Source organism: Garra rufa, chromosome 21 (genome assembly GCF_049309525.1).
Source record: "Garra rufa chromosome 21, GarRuf1.0, whole genome shotgun sequence".
NCBI classification, from domain to species: domain Eukaryota; kingdom Metazoa; phylum Chordata; class Actinopteri; order Cypriniformes; family Cyprinidae; genus Garra; species Garra rufa.
The window spans coordinates 27,859,360-27,882,204 of record NC_133381.1 but is presented as its reverse complement, the minus strand read 5'-3'; the positions used below and the strand labels follow the sequence as shown (position 1 = coordinate 27,882,204).

The 22,845-nt window shown below is 36.5% G+C and overlaps 1 protein-coding gene across 4 annotated transcripts in view; it reads left to right on the top strand.

The window, feature by feature from the left end:
* ktn1 (kinectin 1) overlaps window positions 1–12,845 on the top strand; it is a 58,115-nt gene extending 45,270 nt beyond the window's left edge. For 3 of the 4 annotated variants that reach the window (XM_073826470.1, XM_073826472.1, XM_073826469.1), the window contains 7 exons: window positions 3,516–3,584; window positions 3,702–3,785; window positions 6,531–6,614; window positions 8,034–8,117; window positions 8,227–8,316; window positions 11,645–11,755; window positions 12,019–12,845. In XM_073826470.1, coding sequence (XP_073682571.1) covers window positions 3,516–3,584; window positions 3,702–3,785; window positions 6,531–6,614; window positions 8,034–8,117; window positions 8,227–8,316; window positions 11,645–11,755; window positions 12,019–12,057 — 561 coding nt within the window. In that variant the 3' untranslated portion in view covers window positions 12,058–12,845. The remainder of the gene's footprint in view (window positions 1–3,515; window positions 3,585–3,701; window positions 3,786–6,530; window positions 6,615–8,033; window positions 8,118–8,226; window positions 8,317–11,644; window positions 11,756–12,018) is intronic. The other variant, XM_073826471.1, reaches the window with a different exon arrangement.
* Window positions 12,846–22,845: the final 10,000 nt, after the last annotated feature.

Genomic DNA, 22,845 nt, shown 5'->3' with positions numbered 1-22,845 from the left:
ATGTTAAATAGGCTGTTAAACAAACATTCGTTGCAAAAATTGCATCCTTCTCCGACAGCTCATCAGAATTACTGACCCGAGTCTGACTGGAACCGGTCTTTTTTCTCTTTCTCTTCCCCATTACACAGCTGCTGTTTTTAATAACAGTGATTACATTTATTTTCATTTATTTAGGTTATAAAGTTAATTTAGAAATATATTTGGAACACTTTTTATTTGTTACATTTAAGTTTTTGTTTTTTAAAGTAATGACCAAGCTGCCAGCGGCAGACAGATCAATTTAGCCCTCTCAAGTCATCACGATTTCAATTAAAATCCATAGATATAAAAAACTTAAAGAATATCACAGTATTAGTTGAATCGTTTAACCTAGATAAATGTGTGCTATTAGGCGCATATCCAGTCGTTTGTGCGGAGAGTAAAGCTGAAGCGCGCTTTGCAGAACATGGAGGTGCCGGTGCGATGTGAAACTTCATTTTTGCTCATAAAGGGAAGACTAATATATCATCCGGAACTCTAAAAAAATAATAATTTAAATAATTCAAATCGAAAACAAAACTCTTTCATTAGCTATAGGCCTAATCCATAAATATGCATTTAGGTATTAAAGGTGCGTCCAATGAGCAAATGGCGAGTCAGGATCGTCAACTTCATCTTTGTGTCAAATACTAGTTTATTAATAAATAATTCAAATATCTCCTTACTTTTTCCTCCGACACATTCATGGTAATTTTTTTTGCTGGGGCTTTGCGGTCAGCTTTAGCCTACTGCGTGCATTTAAAGGCAGAGGTGCGGTTGTCATTGCGACAGTCACAGCCCTAGTTTTGCTTCCACTATTCAAGTGAGCCCGACTGTACTTCATAGTGTCTCTCAAATATTGCTCAATCTCTCTTTTTTTTGCTGTCTCTGTATTAGTGGCACAGCAGTCTGATCTTCTTCATTCATATTTAAGTGCGAATGAGAACCGTTTCGCAAGGGATGCAAGGTGTATGAAAAAAGGAATATTCGAATCTCAAATTTTAAAATCGAATGCCAACCCACCGAACGAATATTAGAATAATCAAATATTCTGGTCCAGCCCTATGCAACGAGCATTGTCGCAAGCTCTCTCTCGTGTTGTGTGCGCGCGAGCTCTGTGTACTGCGGAACAGACTACATTTCGTGCGTGAGATAGCAAATAACGGCAGTGCAGGCGAATAACAAAAATTATCGCAAATTGCAAAAGGCTGGTCAGGTAAAATATGCTAGGTAATGTTTATTTAGCAATAATAAATAGGACATTTATTTTTTTTATTTCTCCAGTACCGACAGCAGAAGCTTATCGATACTTATCGGTCTTTTATCATTTGGCACCGGGACCGATAAAGTACCGGGTTTCGGTACACATCTCTATGCATGCCTCAGATTCGATCGTAGCGAAATTTTCAGTATTTTGGATTTTTTGAAAAACCTACTTTTGCGAACAAGTCCTAGGTTTTTCGCCTGTGGGAACCAAACCAGTGCAGGAAGATTCTCTGGAGAATGAATATCAATAATTATCAAAAAAACACCAAAATGTTTGAAAGGGTCGGGTCCACTTTTAGTAAAATGCCTTTAATTTCTGAATGGAATGAGGTATCATAGCCAAACTCAGTATGTAAGAGCTCAATCTGAGGTTACAGGGGAAAACATAGCAGAGCTTGGCCACTTGGTGGCACTATAAAAGGAAACCATTTGTCCTATCAACATGAAAATCGCTGTTTCTAAGTGCGACAAATGTCTATAAGGACATTTGTGTATCTCCAAAAAATATGGCCACCATTGGCCGATGAAGTTTGAGCACCTATTAGACAAGGTTAATACTCTGGAAATCCAGAGGTCTCGCGAGAGCACAATTTGAATTGTCTCTGCAAGACACTCTGGCATCGAGCAATGATGCAGGTTACTGCAATACGTAAGCAATTGTGGGAACCAATCAAATCGGTGTATCTGATGTAGGCGGGCCAGAGGCGAGCTAAGCTGATGATGACAGCACTGCGACGTCCGAATCATGTAGTACACTTTGAAAGATCGCTGTCGCTACAGATGAACAACAAGTTGTTTGAAACGGCTTTGGCCGCTACAATGAACGAGTTAGACTTGGCTTTCCATATAAAAGAGGAACAGAAAACCGAAAACTCGAATCGTTCCTTTGCAAGAAGGACGTTTTTGCTGTTTTGCCGACTGGATACGGCAAGAGTTTAATCTATCAGTTCACGAGTTCACGCTTACATATAATTAGCCGGAGAATAGTAGTGCAAGTTTGGCGTGCAGTCCGGTGAAGGGCTCCGAGCTCGGGAGTGGCCCGAACCCAGAGTACGTTACCCCCCCAATAGGAGTAGCGAGAACTCGGAGTGATGAGATGGGGTGGTGGAGGTTTACTGATAAACCATCGAGTGAATTGAGGTGAGTCAGCTGTATTTAAACCTATGGCGCTGATTGACTTGTGGTGTTTACGCTAAGCATCTGACGCGCTTCTCCCGAACTTTGTTAATGAAACATCATTTAGCTCTGCTGGTAGCTAAGCGTGTATTGTTGTGATTGGTCGTGGCGTTATCCAATTGCGTGCAGTTAGAGTTTCAAATGCATGCTTGGTGCCGCCCCTCGAGTTAGGCAGTTTTCATTGCTCGATCCCAGACCCTTAATCTTAATAGATTAGGGTCTGGATTTTTCCAGGCTACAGGGTTAATGGAGGCCAATGGTAAAAAAAAACTCAGTGAGCCTATTTGACTCACGGCCCCAAAGGTCTGTGAGAAATTCAAATAAAAAAATCGGCCACTTAGAGGCAATATTGCATTTTTCAAGGCCGTAAATGATTATACATTGTGCATTTTATTCATGATATTCATATCATACAATAGACCTCCTTATTCTGGACAACTTTGCATCTAGAACCACTGCTGTTAATCAAATAATTAGTTAAATGGTTGAGAATGTAAAAAACCTACTTTTGTGAACTAATCCTAGGTTTTTCACTCAATCTAGGAAAAAAACACTGCTTTACGATTCTCTGGACTCTCTAGGTCAATAATTATTAAAAAAATGTTAAAATTTACCCTTTGGGAAGCTTTAATGGGGGTGTTTTGAAAAGGGGCATGTGCAAATGTACCCAAAATCCTATAAAGCCTAAAGGAAAACTCAAAGCTTCACAAATCCTGGTGAGCACATGCGACAGGGGATTCTAAACAAGCATGCAAGTTTTAAGGAGATCGGACCACATCTGGTGCTATAACAGTCATAAATGTCACAAAACATAATATTTTAATGGTAAATTTATTTGCAAAAAAAGGCTTGCTACATAATGTATTTTTTCATATGTGCATGATATGCCGTATAATAATCATATAGTAAAATAAATGTATTCTAAAGTAAATAACTATTTAGAATATGACTAAATAAATCATCTAGACACATAATGGTATTGATAATTTGAAGTGAAGATGTGTGTAATTATCATGAATATAATAGTCACATTGAATGTCTTTTTTTGTGTTTAGATGACTCAGAAGGTAATTGCACTGGAACAGGAATTGGACAGACTAAGCTCAGATGATGATGTGGAGAGTGTGAGTATGCTTTCAGTTTGAACCTGTCACTGAAACACAGTACAAATTTGAAAAACAAAGTAGCACTGGGCTGAAGAGTATGCCTTTGAATACCACTTTGCAATTTAAATATTGTAGTTGAGACGAGAAAAACAGCACCTGGAGGCTGAACTGGAGAGAGCGGAGCGTGAGAGGGCCACCAATGTGTCAGAGGTCACAGAGGTAAGCACAAACCCTAATGGCCTTCAAAAGCCTTACTGCATGCGTATACTTCTGCCTCTCGTTTTTTTTATGTTTTAGTTTGTTGCTTGTGGTTGTGTGTCATTTTTAAATGTCTAACATATTAGATCTAGTAGCTAAACTAAAATCTGTTGAAGGGTTGGCATCTACTTATCTATTCTCAGTCCGAACTATTGCAGCTATCATTGCTGAATGAATTTATGACATACTTGATGTGATCTTTCCAGTACTCTCATTAACCTGCAGATCTTTGTAGAAAGCTTTTATTGTTTGGACTGAGGATAGAATTGTCTTAAAGGAATGTTCTGGGTTCAATACAAGTCAAGCTTTTTGCTTTTACAGCATGCTGTCGATTACCAGAGAAAGATTTTTTGACTTGTTCCTTCAAAGTAGAGAGTTTTTATATTGCCACAATTACTTACAGTACATTTGTAAGTGAGTCAAAATCCTTTTCTGTGGTAATCAATAATACTAAACTCATCTGGAGGTTTCTTCAGGGAACATTTTCCGACTTGTGTGAATGTCGTAAACCCATAATATACAGTGTCTTGCAAAAGTATTTATACCCCTTAATTTTTTTCACATTTTGTTATGATGCTGCATTGTTAAACTGCTTTAAATTACTTTTTTCCACATCAATCTGCACTCAATACACCATAATGGCAAAGCAAAAAACAGGTTTTTAACATCTTTGCAAATGTATTAGAAATTAAAAATCTTAATGATCCCATTGCATAAGTATTCATACCCTTATCTGGGACAGGTGAAATTCATATTGCTTGTAGATGTTACTACACTTCTAGTGAAGTTTAACCTGTGGCATACTCAATTGAATATGATTTGGAAAGACACACACCTCTTAATGAAAGGTCTAGCAGCTAAAACATGCATATCAGAGTTAAAACCAAACCCTGGGGGAAAAAAACTGCGTGTAGAGCTCAGAGAAAAGATTGCATCAAGCCCACACATCTGGGGAAGAGTTCAGAAACAATTCTGCTGCATTGAAGGTTCACAGAAGCATGTAGTCTCCATTACCCTTAATGAAAGAAGTTTGAAAAAACCACAACTCTTCCTAGAGCTGGCTAAACTGAGTAATTGATGGAGAAGGGCATTGATTAGACTGGTGACCAAGAGCCTGATGGTCACTCTAGTTGAGCTCCATGATCATATAACATGAAGGACAAGCATCACTGCGACTCTCAACCGATCCAGATCTGAGCTTTAAGGTGGTGTGGCAGGACTCAATCCTCTCCTCAGTGAAGACACATGAAAACACACTTGAAATTTGCAAAAAATCACCTAAAGGACCCTCAAATGGTGAGAAACAAGATTCTGTGGTCTGAAGAACCTCAATTCCAAGCATCTTGTTAGAATGAAACCAGGCACTGCTCATTACTTGCAGAGTACCATCCCAAAAGTAAAGTGGTAGCAGCCTCATGCCTTTGGGGCTGTTTTTCAGTGGCAGGGACTGAGAGACTTGTCAGAGTAGAAGAAAAGCTCATAGCCTTAATGAAAACCCAGTCCAGAGCATCCAGAACCTCAGACTGGGCAGAAGGTTGACCTTCCAACAAGGCAATGACCCTAAGCAGACAGCAAGAGTGGCTTATAGACAACTCTGTAAATGTCCTTCAGTGGCCCAGCCAGAGCCTGGGCCTGAACCCAATCATACATTTCTGGAGAAACTTGAAAATGTCTGCCAGACCCCATCCAAGGTGAAGAGGTGAGGCGAAGAATGGCAGATAATTGCCAGTTGATGTGCAAATCTTGTCGCATCATACCCAAAAAGACTTGAGGCTGTAAAGGTGCTCCAGCTAAGCACTGAGATAAGGGTATGGTAGTCTCGCATAGCCAGACCTTCAGACTGACGACTGAAGGTCTGGAACTCATGGCAGCTTTCATTGGCCAAGTCCCGCCCATAAGACCGTTTGATCGACATGTCAAACAACCAATCACAGTTCGTTTCTTTCAGCGTCACGTTTCTGTGCGTGGAAATGCCCCCACAACAATAGACTGGCGTGCAACAAGTCAGTCATTGAAATAACCAGCATTGAAAGATAACGAAGAAGAGGGAGAACAAGCAGTAAGTTAGTAATTTGTCTCAATTTGTTCGCAAACGTCGCATATGTGTATAACAACAATGGCGTATGCATAAGCACATTTTAGCAAAACGCCGAGTAAATCAGTCTGCGCTTTATTTCCCGGCGGACCGAAAATAAACGCGTCACTCGCGTCTTCCGGAAATCCGGTCACATTCAACTAATCAGATGACGACTTCGACATTCCTGAAGTGTTTCCAGTTAACCGTACCATATGCATCAGACGTTTAGCCAACGTTCCGTGGGCGTGACGTCTGAGGCTGAGACTAAGGGTATGGAAACTTATGCAATATATTTATTTCATTTTTTTTTCCTTTTTAAAAAAAATAAATTTAAGAAGTTGTGACAATTCTGTTTTTTTGCTTTGTCATTATAGTCCATGAAGTGTAGATTGATGTGGAAAAAAGTCATTTAAAACAGTTGAACATAAGGCAGGAACAAAAAATGAAGGGGTATGAATACTTTCGCAAGGCACTGTAGACCTAGAGCAAATTCACCAAACCCAACCATTGGAAACGTGTTGGAAATGACATGGGAAGTCCCTTAGTTATTGTATTCAGATCATCTTCCAAAACCACCACCCGGTTTCTCAGCCCCGCTCGTTCCTTAAACGTCTCAAACTTCATTGCAGCTCAAAGATCTCTTGACCGAGTTGCAAAGCAAACTCGACGGCTCATACACAGAGGCCGTCAGGCAGAATGAGGAGTTGAATTTGGTAAGATGTACCCCTGGTTAAACTGAAATAGCTTTCCCTTTCTCCTCTTGAGCTCACATGGGTGGGGATGCTCGCTTCAAGGGCCTTTACGCTTATGGCAAGGGCTTGCTATCTGTTATCTCTCATTTTTAAATATTTATTCAGTTTCAGTTTGAATACATTTTCCAATAATAACAGTAATTTGCTATTTTTACAATGTTATTCTTGATTTTTAAGTCCTGATCATATGAAACGTTAGAGATGACAGATACACCTTGCCAAAGTTATGATGTGCTAATCTGTCATCTAATGCCTTACTGTTTACTCTGCGGTCACAGTTTAACTTACTGCCACCTTTGCTTAAAACTTGGAACTGCAGACACACGCGTTTACATTCCTAATGGCTCCGCTTTTGTCTGTTACATACACTAGTGTTCAAAAGTTTGGGCTCACTAAGACTTTTCTTATGTTCTTGTTTGCCAAGAATGCATTACATTGATCAAAAGTGAAAGTAAAGACATTTAGATTTACAAAAATAACATTTCATGTTATTTCATCAATAGAATCCTGAAAAAAGGATGGATCATGTGACACTGAGGACAAGAGTAATGATGCTAAAAATTCATCTTTGCATCACAGGAATAAATTACAATGTACAAAATATTAAAATAAGAAACGCATTAATATTTCACAATATTAATGATTTTACTGCATTCTTGATCAAATAAATGCAGCTTTGGTGAGCATAAGTCATTAAACATTAATCTCTTATTAACTTTAAACTTCTGAACAGAAGTGTGGTTGTTATTTTTTTTTATTCCATTTTGAAATGTTTGTCTATTGTCTGTCCTTTAACCTTTTATTCTCTGAACTAGTGTTTGTGTTTTTGACATTTAGACATCACCTTCACCCCTTTTTTGAAGGAACCTTAAATTTCCACAATTTAGATGTTAATTTCCATGTCAGTGTTGTTTTTAAGTAGCTATTATCATGTTCAAAACTTAACTGCAAACATTTGTGTTAGAGAAAAATAAAATTAACTTTTTCAAATATTCAGCACAGCTAACTATTCCTTAAATGGATAGTTCTCTACAAATTCTGTCATTATTTACACTGTCGTTCCAGTCCTCTATGATTTTCTTTCTTCTGTGGATGTCCAAAGAAGATATTTAGTAGAGTGTCCAAGCTGCTCTCTTCCATACAATAAAAGTGTATAGGAACCAGATGGTTTCCAAGTTGCGTTCAACTTTTATTTTATGGAAAAGAAAAGCTTGGCCCTTCTGCTGTAAATATCTCATTTTGTGTTCCACAGAAGAAAGTCAGTCATACAGGTTTTGAAAGTGTTTGAGGTAAGTAAATGATTTTTAGGTGAACTATCCGTTTAAGAGCTCCATCACTGACTTGACAGTAAACTGATATTTGACTTGGGTTTCTATTCAGCTTAAGACTCAGCTGACTGAGACGTTGTGTAAGCTTGAGACGGAGGAGAGGGAGCGACAGAAAGTGGCTGGAGACCTTTATAAGGTAAAGACTGAGATGCAGGAGGAACTTTACGTTAAACCAAGTGATTCAGAAGCTTGTTTGCTATCAAAGTGTTTTCTTTTTCTTATTGTCTCTTTTGTCACCCGGTCAGGCCCAGCAATCTCTGGAGTTGATTCAGGCAGAGATCATTAAAGAAGCAGGCCAAGCCGACCTGATAGAGACCAGCAGCCTCACGCAAACGGTGAGAAGTTTGTTAGCTTTTAAATCATAAAACCATAATTACAAACAGTATACTGTTCAGATGTTAGTGGGTTAATGAGATTAACACCACCTGTGTTTATATACAACTATATATACATATATATAGTATTAATGAAGGCCACTATCAATGATACCAATACTACTATTGATGTCTCTATTAAATGCATTTGCCTTCAGTTTTAGCCATTAATTGTAGCTATTCAACATAATAGCATAATTGAAAGCCATTAGTTTTAACATTTCATAAATAAACATTTGAAAAATATAACTTTTACTTTTAACTTAAAGATAGTTCACCCGAAAATAAAAATTTGGTCATTAATTACTCGCCCTCATATTGTTCCAACCTTTGTTCATCTTCGGAACACAAATTAAGAAATGTTGTTTGAAATCCAAGAGCTTTCTGACCCTCCCTAGATAGCAAGAGTCCTGCCATGGTCAAGGCACAGAAACTGGTTTGGAATGTTCCAATCTCGTGCCAATACCGAATTAAGTTCTCTTTTGTGTCTTATTGTGCTTGATGGCTTGTTTTTAAAGACTACTATAACGCTAGCCAAAGAATGCCAGGGACAAAATAGGTGCTGTATTAATTGTGTTAAATCATTTTAATGTGTTAAAATAAAAAAACAGGATTTGTAACAGTGCTTGAATTATTATTATTATTATTTTGATTTTTATTTAAGGCCTGGGAAACTGTTAAAAATACAGGTTTTCCTGAAGAGGTACTTTTTTTTTTTTTTTTTTTGCCCATCTCAGTTAGCATAAAACAATCGAGCAAAACTAGTGGTAGTACTACGGCTGAAGATGCGGAAAGAGAAACCGATGAACCAAATCAATTGATCACTAGCAAAAACCAGATCCAATTAAAAGAGCTATCCATTTTCTAATTTCGGCAGAGCTTTTTGATACTATGTATCATTTGCGCCGCAAAATGGTTTACAGTTTTAAAACGCTCCAGTCGGATCGAATCGGGACTTGCAAATCATTTGATTTTAGAACTTCATGTATCACAAATCATTTGATTCAGATTGGGACTTCACGCATCGCGAAACATTCTGCAAATTGAATGATTCGTGATCAGCGCTCAGAGTCCTGATCTGAAATGATGGTTTGTGAATTATTATCCAGAACTGGTCTTCAGAGCGGGTTCACTAATATTTTTGCTTTAGATTGGAACTTTAGAGTAGGTTCTTGAATCATTCCGCAAATTGAATGATTTGCGATCTGCGTTCCGAGTCCTGATCTGAAATGATTCACAAATCATTTTTCAGATTGGATCTTTTGGACCGATTCCTGATTTGAAATGATGGTTTGTGATTATTCAGATCGGTGCACATTCACAAATCATTTGATTTAATTCTGAACTTCAGAGCGCATATCACAAATCATTTGTTTCAGCTCAGGATTTTAGAGTGGTTTTGCAATGTTTAACAGTGTAAAACATCAAACCATAAGTGAGATCTCTGATTGACAGTAGTGCTTGAAAAGTCCTTAATTTCATTTTTCAGTATCTGTACAAACCCTGAAAACAATTGCACAATTGATGCATTAAGTTTGACTTCCCTATTAATTATTTTTTCATGAGCACTCTAAATAAATAAATAAATATTGTTTTCTAGTTTATCATTGACTACGGCTAAACTGTACAGTCGTGGCCAAAAGTTTTGAGAATGACACAAATATTAGTTTTCACAAAGTTTGCTGCTAAACTGCTTTTAGATCTTTGTTTCAGTTGTTTCTGTGATGTACTGAAATATTATTACAAGCACTTCATACGTTTCAAAGACTTTTATCGACAATTACATGACATTTATGCAAAGAGTCAGTATTTGCAGTGTTGGCCCTTCTTTTTCAGGACCTCTGCAATTCGACTGGGCATGCTCTCAATCAACTTCTGGGCCAAATCCTGACTGATAGCAACCCATTCTTTCATAATCACTTCTTGGAGTTTGTCAGAATTAGTGGGTTTTTGTTTGTCCACCCGCCTCTTGAGGACTGATCACAAGTTCTCAATGGGATTAAGATCTGGGGAGTTTCCAGGCCATGGACCCAAAATATCAACGTTTTGGTCCCTGAGCCACTTAGTTATCACTTTTGCCTTATGGCACGGTGCTCCATCGTGCTGGAAAATGCATTGTTCTTCACCAAACTGTTGTTGGATTGTTGGAAGAAGTTGCTGTTGGAGGGTGTTTTGGTTCCATTCTTTATTCACGGCTGTGTTTTTGGGCAAAATTGTGAGTGAGCCCACTCCCTTGGATGAGAAGCAACCCCACACATGAATGGTCTCAGGATGCTTTACTGTTGGCATGACACAGGACTGATGGTAGCGCTCACCTTTTCTTCTCCGGACAAGCCTTTTTCCAGATGCCCCAAACAATCGGAAAGAGGCTTCATCGGAGAATATGACTTTGCCCCAGTCCTCAGCAGTCCATTCGCCATACTTTTTGCAGAAGATCAATCTGTTCCTGATGTTTTTTTGGAGAGAAGTGGCTTCTTTGCTGCCCTTCTTGACACCAGGCCATCTTCCAAAAGTCTTGGCCTCACTGTGTGTGCAGATGCGCTCACACCTGCCTGCTGCCATTCCTGAGCAAGCTCTGCACTGGTGGCACTCCGATCCCGCAGCTGAATCCTCTTTAGGAGACGATCCTGGCGCTTGCTGGACTTTCTTGGACGCCCTGAAGCCTTCTTAACAATGCAGTGGAAAGTTTTTTTCGGGATTAAGTTAATTTTCATGGCAAAGAAGGACTATGCAATTCATCTGATCACTCTTCATAACATTCTGGAGTATATGCAAATTGCTATTATAAAAACTTAAGCAGCAACTTTTCCAATTTCCAATATTTATGTGTTTCTCAAAACTTTTGGCCACGACTGTACATTGATAAAAATGAGGTTCAACAGGATTTTTGCAAAAATGGCTGAGAAAAACTGTATTTTATAGTTAAGTTTTCTATATAACTACAAAGAAAACAATAACACATTTCACGTAACGACAAACAAAAAAAATCAGCAAGTTTCCAAGGTAAAATTTCTTATTGTAATCAAGTTTAACTTGATGTATTGAAATATACCATATAAAATAAAATATATATCTAAATCCAATTTATAATAAAACTATACATACTATACAGCTATGCAAAAACTATTAACAGGAATGAAAATTGAAATAAAAATATGAATAAAAATTCTAAAAGTATACCAATGATACTAAAATAACAGCAAGCACGGTCATTGGGTTTAGTCTTGGGAAAATTGTGACATTTTAAAAATGTCTTCCTGACTTCTGCAATCTTTTGACTCGTTCCTAGGAGGAGATTGACCGTAAGGAAAAGATGACTGCAGGGCTGAATCAGACAGTACAGGAACTACAGGAACTACTTTGGTCTATCAACAGACAGCTTACCAAGGGAAACGAAAGGGTAGGATCCTCTTTTTTGAATTGTATTGTAGTCTAGTTTTGTGTTTCTAAGGTCTGTAGTCAAAACAGTTTTTAAATATTATTACATACTAATATGACACACATTTTTTTCGTACATAATATAAAAAAATAAAAACATTTAGTGGAGTAATACATTAATTAGACATTCACCGAAATGGCAGAAATTGAATTTCCAATGAATGCATTTGCTAATGTTGGTTCCCAGTTGTAGTAAACATGTGTCGTCTTCTCTTTTTGTTTCAGGATGACGGAGATAAATTATACTCTAATTATAAACTGTAAAGAGAGAGGAAGAGGCTTGAGTTTGCTCTCATAAAGCCACATGACGTCATACCAGAATAACCCACCGTCAGATTCCAGCCCTGTTTACTGCACCTGATCTACCATGTGATCTCCAGTTAAATAAATCCACAAATCCCTGCACACTCCAGCCTGAGTGTGGACCCTGACGACGTGCACTCAGCGAACCGGATCCTTTCTAATGCTGTGTCGACTCCTCTACCGTGGCATTCCTCATATTCAGTAGACGTACAGAGCAAAGGCATCCGATAGACGAGACGGTTAGACTCGTTGACGTTTCATTTGACCCTTTTTCAGTCCAAATACTTTGAATACTACTTTTTGTTAGCTCTCTTTGACCAGGGAGGTTTTTATCCTTTCGTATAAAGAGCATCGAGGATATTTGTGTTGTTTTAAAAATCAAATAACTGTTAGGATCTTCTGACACTCACTATGTGTTTTCAGCTCTTGTCTTGAAAACCTTCAACTCAGAGGCACATGCAAGAGATCCGTTTTAAACCAATAAATGCTTTTCCTGACTAATTATGCTCAATTTAGTATTTGTTTTCCTGGGGGGCTGTTGTAATGAGGGACATATTATGGTATAGTGGGTGAAAGACGGGTTAAATCTGTGCTAAACACCACTGCAAGCAATTCTTTCAAGTGCTGCTCAGACAGAGGCATCCTCCTCATCTGTTATCACACTCTCTACTGTTGCTAATTTCATTAACACTGAGATTTCATTTTTTGTAAAACAGGTGACCGGTAATAAAGGGATGCTTGATTAAAAATGCAGTGTGGCCTCCATTTATTTTTTTTTAATAACCTTTTCTGTCTGTCTTTCTGTAATTTTCATCATTGCTCCAGTCTTCAGTGTCACATGCTCCATTAGAAATCATTCTAATATGCTGATTTGCTTCTCAAGAAGCATTTCTTAGTATTTTAAGTGTTAAAAAACCAGTGATGATTACGTCAAACTGTCGCTTACTGCTTCCTTCCTGAATAAAAGTTTGCGATTTTTGGGCTTTGGTTTGTTTTTTTTGTTTTTGTTTTTCAGACTAGTGGAAAGAAAACATCTAAAAAACACTTTCAAATGTTTTTTTATGTAGCACTTTACCTATTTGTGTCAATAGATTTCAATTACAATGCATATTTTTAAAGGCTGTTTTCTCAAAATGAGTTTTTTCTTCTACACTGAGCCATAAATCTCAACTTGCACACGCCAAACTTTACATTTTTTTAATTTCTGTCTATATCCTGAAGGTTTTTACTGAGTGATTTGTTAATATATAATTTACTTGGTTTTATACATTTTATTCCCCAAACATTTTTTTAAAAATATAGTGTTTCCTGTCTGTTTTTTTTCCCCTGAATTATGTTGTGATGAAATTAGATGCCCAAAATTCCCTCTGTAAAAACTTTTTTTTTTTTCAAAAATTACAAAAAAATTAAACAAGAATTGTAAAACTAACTTTCTTCCAGTGTTTAGATTTTTGTACTAGAAATGTATGCAAATTAGTGCATATTTAATTAAATGTCTCATTTGCACATTTAAACCTATTATTTTAGAAAACTTGTAATACAAAAAAGTTTTGCAATTAACTATTAGTTAATTTTTTACCCTATTTACCTGCAATGTCTCGCCTTATTAGTCTTACTGACTTCTCAAAAACCACTGCAAGAAACTTTAAAACCTATGCTGTATATTTATTTTCAATAATTTTGGATGTTTTATTTTGAGGTATAAAATAGATATGTTTTGGTGTTTCTGGTTCTAGTTTTTAGAAAGTATGTAATGTGTTGTACATTACAGCAGGGGGCAGTCATAACTTAATATCATACTAGAAGTCATCTGGATAGATTGGAAGAACACATTAATGCTGTTTCATAATATATGTGATTGCAAAATAGACATTATCATTTCTCATGATTAAGCTCATTCTCTATGAAAGACGAAAACAGACCTATAACGTTAGTGGTTGTGTCAGACTTGGTCAGACTACAACAAGAACAGAATGCTAAACAGTTTAAATGATCAATTATATATAATTAGCAATTATTTAATTACAAACCAAGTAAGTCTATAATTTTTCTTACCATAAACACAAAAATGAGTTCTTTAGCTGTTTTTTTTTACAATTAAAGATTTTGATAACCAGTTTTAATTTTTAAGGTAAACTGTTTCTTTAAATGAATCGCGTGTGTTTAATTCACACACAAAGCTTTAAATCCAAAGTACATCACACATTTTCGTTTTAAGCCTACCTTTGTTTTTCTCCACAGGCTATGATAATTTAGATTTTAATGAAGGGTGACGAACAAGTTTCAGGATAACAACAAGACTTTTGTGCGGTTCTGAGGTCAGCAGACTCGCTAGCGTAGTCTCAGCACATTCCAGCCATTCCCTCCTTGTATCATACTGCAATCAGCTGATCCCAGACCTGCCTCTGTCCGTGACAATATCACTATGGACATTTTATCATCATACACTGGCATGAAGGTAAAGGAGATATCCATAAACTTCATGTATGTCTAAAAAGTCTGAATTAGCGACTTTCTGCTATTCCATTTATAGTAATTTCTGTGAGGATAAAGGGATAGTTCAGCCAAAAATGAAAATTACAACATGATTTACTCACACTCAAGCTATCCTAGGTGTATTCGACTTTCTTCTTTCAGACAAATACAATTTGAGTTATTAAAAATGTTTTGGCTCTTCCAAGCTTTGTAATGGTGGTCGAGATTTTGAAGCAAAATAAAGTGCATCTGTCTATCATAAAAAGTACACCACACGGCAGAGGGTTAATAAAGTCATTTTGAAGTGACGTGATGCGTTTTTATAAGAAAAATATCCATTTTAAAACTATAAATCATAACCTTTAGCTTTTGCTAATTGTTATCCAAGTATTCACAAGAGCGTGGCGTTCCAGCAGATGACGTGAGGAGTGATCAAAACAAAACATCAGTCACAATTTTGAAGTACAAACCAAGGATTTGTGAGGAAAAAGACTGGATGCTTTCAGTATAAGCCAAGAGGAGACTGCTTTTCCTTTGTCTGAAACAAAACTTTGTTCCTACGAGAGTAGTATATTCTCACCAGGCTTGCGCTATCCCTTCAAGAAGGCCTTTATTAACCCCCTGCAGCTGCGTGGAGTACTTTTTATGACGAAGTTCATCTTCGGAACACAAATCAAGATATTTTTGATGAAATCTGTGAGTTTTCTGACCCTGCATGGACAGCAATGTACAGTACTCTCACATTCAAGGCCCAAAAAGGTGGTAAGGACATTGTCAAAATAGTCCACGTGACTTCAGTTCATAATAATAAGTAACTGTTCTTGAAAAAAATCTATCTTTTTAACACTGAGGACAACTGAGGGACTCATATGCAACTATTACAGAAGGTTCAAACGCTCACTGATGCTTCAGAAGGAAACCCAATGCATTAAGAGTGGGGGTGAAAACTTTTGGAATTTGAAGATGAGGGTAAATGTAACTTATTTTGTCTTCTGGGAAACCTGTAAATATCTTCTGTAGCTTCTGAAGGGCAGTACTTAATGAAAAAAAAGGCTCTTAATGCATCGTTTTTCCTTCTGAAGCATCAGTGAGCGTTTCAGCCTTGTGTAACAGTAGCATATGAGTCCCTCAGTTGTCCTCAATGTGAAAAGATGGATCTCAAAATCATACAATCATTGTTGGGAAGAGTTCAAATTCACAAAAATGCTGAAAAACCAAAGAATTTGTGGAACCTGAAGGATTTGCTGAGGAACAGCGGGCAGTTTAACTTTTCAGAACAAGCAAGTCTCTCATCAGCTTTTCAAGACACAAACAAGCGTCTTGAAAAGCTGATGTTTTGGAAAGTGCTACGGCACCTTTTTCTGCCATCCAGTAGTTTAGAGGAAAATAATATCAAAGGCCCATTTTACCCCGTGGCGCCTTTACATAGTAGTTGCATGTGAGTCCCTTAATTGTCCTCAGTGTAAAAGATGGATCTCAAAATCTTAGTCAGTGTTGGAAAGGGTTCAAATACACAAAAATGCTGAATTATCACTATAACTATCACTAAGGAAAAAAGAAACCAGCTGTGGATCATTCAGGTTACAACACAGTATTATTTTTATAAATTCAACTATTATTTTCTCTTGTGGACTATATGTGAAATATCTTATTCAGGTCAGCACTAAATAAAAAATAACATGCATTTTGTATGATCCCTCTTATTTTGTTAAAATAATTTTGCTGATTCTACAAGGTGTATGTAAACTTTTGACCTTAACTGTATATTCCATTATGAACATAACAATTGATCATCAGAGGAGGCTGCTTTAGGTGTCCATTTTGGAAGTGGTGTAAAATATCACATGAACATTGACATTAGTCCTCTGACCTGAAGCAATAACTTGCATGAGACAACATCCCCAAAGAGCTTCTTGAAGCTTTCACAGTCTGATAGACTTACAAAGGTTGAGTAATAACAACATAATTTACTGACTCTGCTGTCTTAGAAACAGTCACTGTGAGTTCGAATTGTTAGTCATGAACTTACATAAATGTAAGCGGTGACAATGAGTTCTTAAGCACTTGGGATCTTTGTCTTAGGCTACTAAAAAGACAGCATAACAACGCCCTGACAACCACCCACAAAATAAACTAGCATTGCAATGTTTTCTTCAGATCATCCTGAGTAGTGTTTACGCATTATGAAATAAGAAGAAATCATTATTTGCTCCAGATTTCAACTCTTGTCTAAGTTGCGCAATCATTCTCTCATGCGTCATGCCTACTAATTCATCTTTTGTACATGCAGTTATATTCTCATCGGACAAAGATCTAAACCAGACACATGCCTTTCAGGAACAGCAGCTCTTTGCATCTGCTATCCATCAAGATGGAATGAGCGACCGAGTCTTTGATCCTTCATCCAGGCACGTGTGTGGAGGGTTGAGGGGGTTTGACTGTAATTTATAAAAAACCTCTGCCTATATGCAACACACATACGCTTATAGGATGCTGTCAGCATGCCGGCAAAACTGAGAACTATTTAAGTCTCTGACACGGCATTGTTATTCATCAACATACTAAACAAAATGTACTGTTGTTGTGTTTACCTACTCAGAAGTGGCATAATGTAAGAACAATGAAAGAAAAATTTTTCGGACGCACCTACCGTGCAACTAACTGATTAAAACCGGATTAGTGCAGTCATTAATTACAAGATTTAGGATGTTCTAAATAGATGATTCATTTAAATTCTCTCAAAATGAATGTATCTTAAATGGAGCTTCTGTCAAAAAGCTTTTCTATTTATAGGCTATATATATATATATATATATATATATACACAGTTGAAGTCAAAAGTTTACATACACCTTGCAGAACCTGCAAAATGTTAATTATTTTACCAAAATGCGTGATATTTAAAATTTTGTACTGACCTGGACAAGATATTTCACATAAAATATGTTTACATATAGTCCACAGGAGAAAATAATAGTTGAATTTATAAAAATGACCCTGTTCAAGAGTTTGCATACACTTGATTCTTAATACTGTGTTGTTACTTGAATGATCCACTGCTCTGTTTTTTGTTTAGTGATAGTTTTTCATTAGTTCCTTGTTTGTCCTGAACAGTTAAACTGCCCGCTGTTCTTCAGGATATCCCTGTACTTGGCCGCATTCATCTTTCCCTCGATTGCAACCAGTCGTCCTGTCCCTGCAGCTGAAAAACACCTCCACAGCATGATGCTGCCACCACCATGCTTCACTGTTGGGACTGTATTGGACAGGTGATGAGCAGTGCCTGGTTTTCTCCACACATACCATTTAGAATTAAGACCAGAGAATCTTTTTTCTCAACATCTTGGAGTCCTTCAGGTGTTTTTTTTTTAGCAAACTCCATGCGGGCTTTCATGTGTCTTGCACTGAGGAGAGGCTTCCGTCGGAACACTCTGCCATAAAGCCCCGACTGGTGGAGGGCTGCAGTGATGGTTGACTTTCTACAACTTTCTCCCATCTCCCGACTGCATCTCTGGAGCTCAGCCACAGTGATCTTTGGGTTCTTCTTTACCTCTCTCACCAAGGCTCTTCTCCCCGATAGCTCAGTTTGGCCGGACGGCCAGCTCTAGGAAGGGTTCTGGTCGTCCCAAACATCTTCCATTTAGGATTATGGAGGCCACTGTGCTCTAAGGAACCTTAAGTGCAGTAGAATTTTATTTTAACCTTGGCCAGATCTGTGCCTTGCCACAATTCTGTCTCTGAGCTCTTCAGGCAGTTCCTTTGACCTCATGATTCTCATTTGCTCTGACATGCACTGTGAGCTGTAAGATCTTATATAGACAGGTGTGTGGCTTTCCTAATCAAGTCCAATCAGTATAATCAAACACAGCTGGACTCAAATGAAGGTGTAGAACCATCTCAAGGCTGGTCAGAAGAAATGGACAGCACCTGAGTTAAATATATGAGTGTCACAGCAAAGGTCTGAATACTTAGGACCATGTGATATTTCAGTTTTTCTTTTTTAATAAATCTGCAAAAATGTCAACAATTCTGTGTTTTTCTGTCAATATGGGGTGCTGTGTGTACATTAATGAGGAAAAAAATGAACTTAAATGATTTCAGCAAATGGCTGCAATATAACAAAGAGTGAAACATTTAAGGGGGTCTGAATACTTTCCGTACCCTCTGTATGTTTACCATCTGAATCTAACAATGTCATGTCAACAAATAGAAAAGTCAGCCTTCTTTTCATTATCATGTTAATTACTGTCCCTTTTAGCCCCAACAGCAGGGGTGCTTTTTACCTCAAATACCATACTTTTACATTTCCTTTCGTTATTTAAAAACTGTTGCTTTAATTATGAAAATCATTCAGAAGACCTTTGTGTCAAGATATATTCAAGAAATTTAGCGATTCTCATTTGTTACTTAAATCGACAACATTTTTAAAAACATCAAATATTAGATCAAGTTAGCACAGAATCGACTTTGTGCTGCTGTCCGCGATCGCGTCAAGCATTGACAAAAATCTCACGTGTGTCTTGAAAAGCTGATGTTTTGGAAAGTGCTACATCATGTTTTTGTGCCATCCAGTGGTTTAGAGGAAAATAATATCAAAGGCGCCTTTTACCCCAGGGCGCCTTTACATAATAGTTGCATATGAGTCCCTTAGTTGTCCTCAGTGTAAAAGATGGATCTCAAAATCATAGTCAGTGTTGGAAAGGGTTCAAATACACAAAAATAATGAAAAACCAAAGAATTTTTCTTAAGAACAGCGGACAGTTTAACTGTTCAGGAAAAACAAGGGACTCATGAACAACTATCACTAAACAAAACAAAATCAAAAATTAGCTGTGGATCATTCAAGTAACAACAAAGTCAAGTGTATGTAAACTTTTGAACGGGTCATTTTTATAAATTCAACTATTATTTGTGGACTATATGTAAACATCTTTTATGTGAAATATCTTTTTCAGGTCAGTACTAAATAAAAAATAACATGCATTTTGTATGATCCCTCTTATTTTGGTAATAAAAAATAACAGTTAGCAGACTCTGCAAGGTGTATGTGAACTTTTGACTTCAACTGTGTTTAGCCTATATATTTAATTAACACTTTCAGCATGGATTATTAGAATTAAAATTTTCCAAATTTTTAAATAAATGCTGTTCTTTAATTTACTATTCATCAAAGATAAAATAATAAAATATTAACATGTTTCTTGAGCACCAAATCAAAGAATGATTGGACTGGAGCAATGGCTGCTGAAAATTCTTTGTTGCCATCACAGGAATAAATTAATTATCTACATTTTAGACATATTTAAATAGAAACACTACTTCGTAAAATTCCTGTTTTTAGTCATAGAGACACTTTTAAATTATAATTTTAGTGTTTACTATTTCTACTATGCTTTCATTGTACTTTATGATTAATGTGTTTTTATGGCTCTTTATTTATTACTGTAAGCACTTTAGTCAACTCATGTTAATATTACTATATAAATAAATTTGATAGTGACATTTTAGTAAGTAGTTGTGAGGTGACATTTATGTACAATTTATATTTGAAACATTTTAAAATAAAATCTAAAATAAAATAAATAAATAAATGAACTATATATTGTAAAATGCAAAGGATGCCTGATTTTAGCCTATGTTTTGCATGGTGACACTTAAGCATATTGCCCCCACTGGCGACTTCACTTTCCACTCTTAAAGGGGTCATCAGATAACCGTTTTCAACAAGTTGATACGATTCTTTAGGGTCTTAATGAGAAGTCTATAACATACTTTGGTTAAAATTTCTCAATGGTAGTGTAAAAAAACCTGGTCAAAATCAGCTCTTTTTAGACTGAGCTATTCTGTTGCATGTTCCTTTAAATGCTAATGAGCTCTGCTTGCCCCGCCCCTCTCTGCCGTGGGATGACGAGCCGTAATGTTTACTTTAGCCGCATTTTGCACATTATTAAGAGAGGCCATTTGCAAAGATGCATAAAAAAACCTTATACTCACTTCTGCTGTGGGTGAAGCTGCATCACAAATGATTTGCACGAACATAGATGCATATGTAGATCACACTGACAAGAAGCTAAGAATGACCTGATTTTAAAAAGGGGATAATACCTTTAAAGATGAAAAAAATACCACTGGGTGGATTTTTATCATTGTAGGGTGGTTGTGTACACAAACTGCCAACGCACATTAATGTTCAAACAACATGTTAAAGTGAGTTGTGCATCCGATAACCCCTTTAGAAATAAGGTTCCAAAAGGGTGTTTTTTCAGTAATGCCATAGAAGAACCATTTTTGGTTTCCTAAAGAACCTTTCAGTGAACAGTTCTTAAAAGAACCATTTTGAAAAACATTTTAAAAAAAATTAAACAAACTATTTTCACCATAAATAACCTTTTTTGCATTTGAAAGGTTCCATGGATGCTTAAGGTTCTTCATGGATCCATCAATGCCAATAAAGAACCTTTATTTATAAGAGATATGTGTCTGGACATGTTTTTTTTTTAAATTCCCATTATTCAGATCATTATTCACATTCCCATTAGCATTAATTCAGTACAAGTATACAAATATTGTAAATAGGCTTCAATTTTTTTAAACAAAATATTTTTTTTTCTTCAAATTTTTCTCCATTTCTCCATTTCCTTTTCCATTTAAAAAAAATAGATTTCTGTAAAATTCACCAATATAATGATTCCAGAACAAATAAAGGATTTGCAGCTGTGACAAACCACATTGGCTTCAGGTAATTATGACTAAACAAAGTCATCTGGAGCCCTGTTGTTTTTTGAGGGAGCATGAAGCAGGTGAAACAAAAAAAAAAAAAAAAAAAACCTGCGCTAGACTATGGTGACAGTGTGGGCTAATTACAAGACTTAACAAAAGTGTGGAGGTAACACATTTAGCAGGAACGTGCGAATGGCTGAACAGCCGTCAAAGTACATGAAGGTGTTAGAGCTTTATCACAGTAGTGGAGGCTCTATTTTAACACTATTTTAGCATTTATCCACAGAAAGCAAACTGTCAACATGTACACGAATGAGAACATGAGTGGCAAGGGCCATTTTCTTCCTTCCAATGGGTCAAAATGATATTTAAAAAAACCACAAATGAATATTCTGTTATCATTTACTCATCTCATTTGCATTTTTCATGCACTGGTCATTTCTTTCAGACAAGTGGAAAGAAAACATGCAAAAACAAGAATTTTGCATAAAGTATAATGCAATTGTTAGATTTATGTTCTGGAAATGTATTCAAATTAGCACATATTTAATTAGATAATGTCATATTTGCATATTTAAACATTTCAGAAAACTTACTGTACTGTGTTCAATCAACTGGGTGTGATGATATAGGCTAAGTTAAAACATTTGCCACATTCACCTGTGTCTTGTTTTAAGCAGAAATATGCACATTTCTATAATCCCAATTACCAACCCTATCAAGCTTAGGCCTACTCAGTATTTGAAAGCTTCTGTGAAGGCATGTATGGATGAAAAGTAAACTCCTAGCAAATGGCTCATTCATGTGGACTGAGCTGTTAGAACAGCATGATGTCTGTGATGGAACTGACGGCATTTAACACCGTGATGATTTACAGCAGAGCAGGTCAGCACTTTATATTCTCAGACCCTATTGGCTAATTTACATATTTTATGGCTGCACATGGGCTTTTTCAAAGTCAAAATCATTTATTCATGAAGGCAAATTCCATCCAGCATAAAGAATAATACTAAAAATGATTGCTGCTAATAAAATATTTAGATATATTCAGATATTTAAAGATAGATTATATGGGTCCAATGTTGTTTTAACCACAATGTTCTGCAAAATATCTACTTTCGTGTTCTGCAGGAAAAAAAGTTACACAATTTTGGAATGACATGAGGGTGAATAAATGATGAATAAATTTGTCTGTATGATACACTAAAATGTAGAGATCTTGGTGTGTTGTTTTAACATTACATCTGTGGAAACGCAAACACACTTACTTGATTACTGATTATATGTGGGTTGCTCTGTAGTGACACTTAATACATAAATTAAATGTATTTTGAAATTATTATTAATATTATTTACGTGAAGTGTACCCAAATCGATCAAATAAAAAATCAAAACCACGTGTATTACTTTAAAATATGTCTAATGCTGCGTCCCAATTCGCATACTATCCGTCCTAAATAGTATTCGAAAATAGAATTAGTATGTCCCAAATCGTAGTATGTTTAAAAAAGTATTCCAAAGATTCCTGGATGGTGTACTACTTAACTTCGGAAT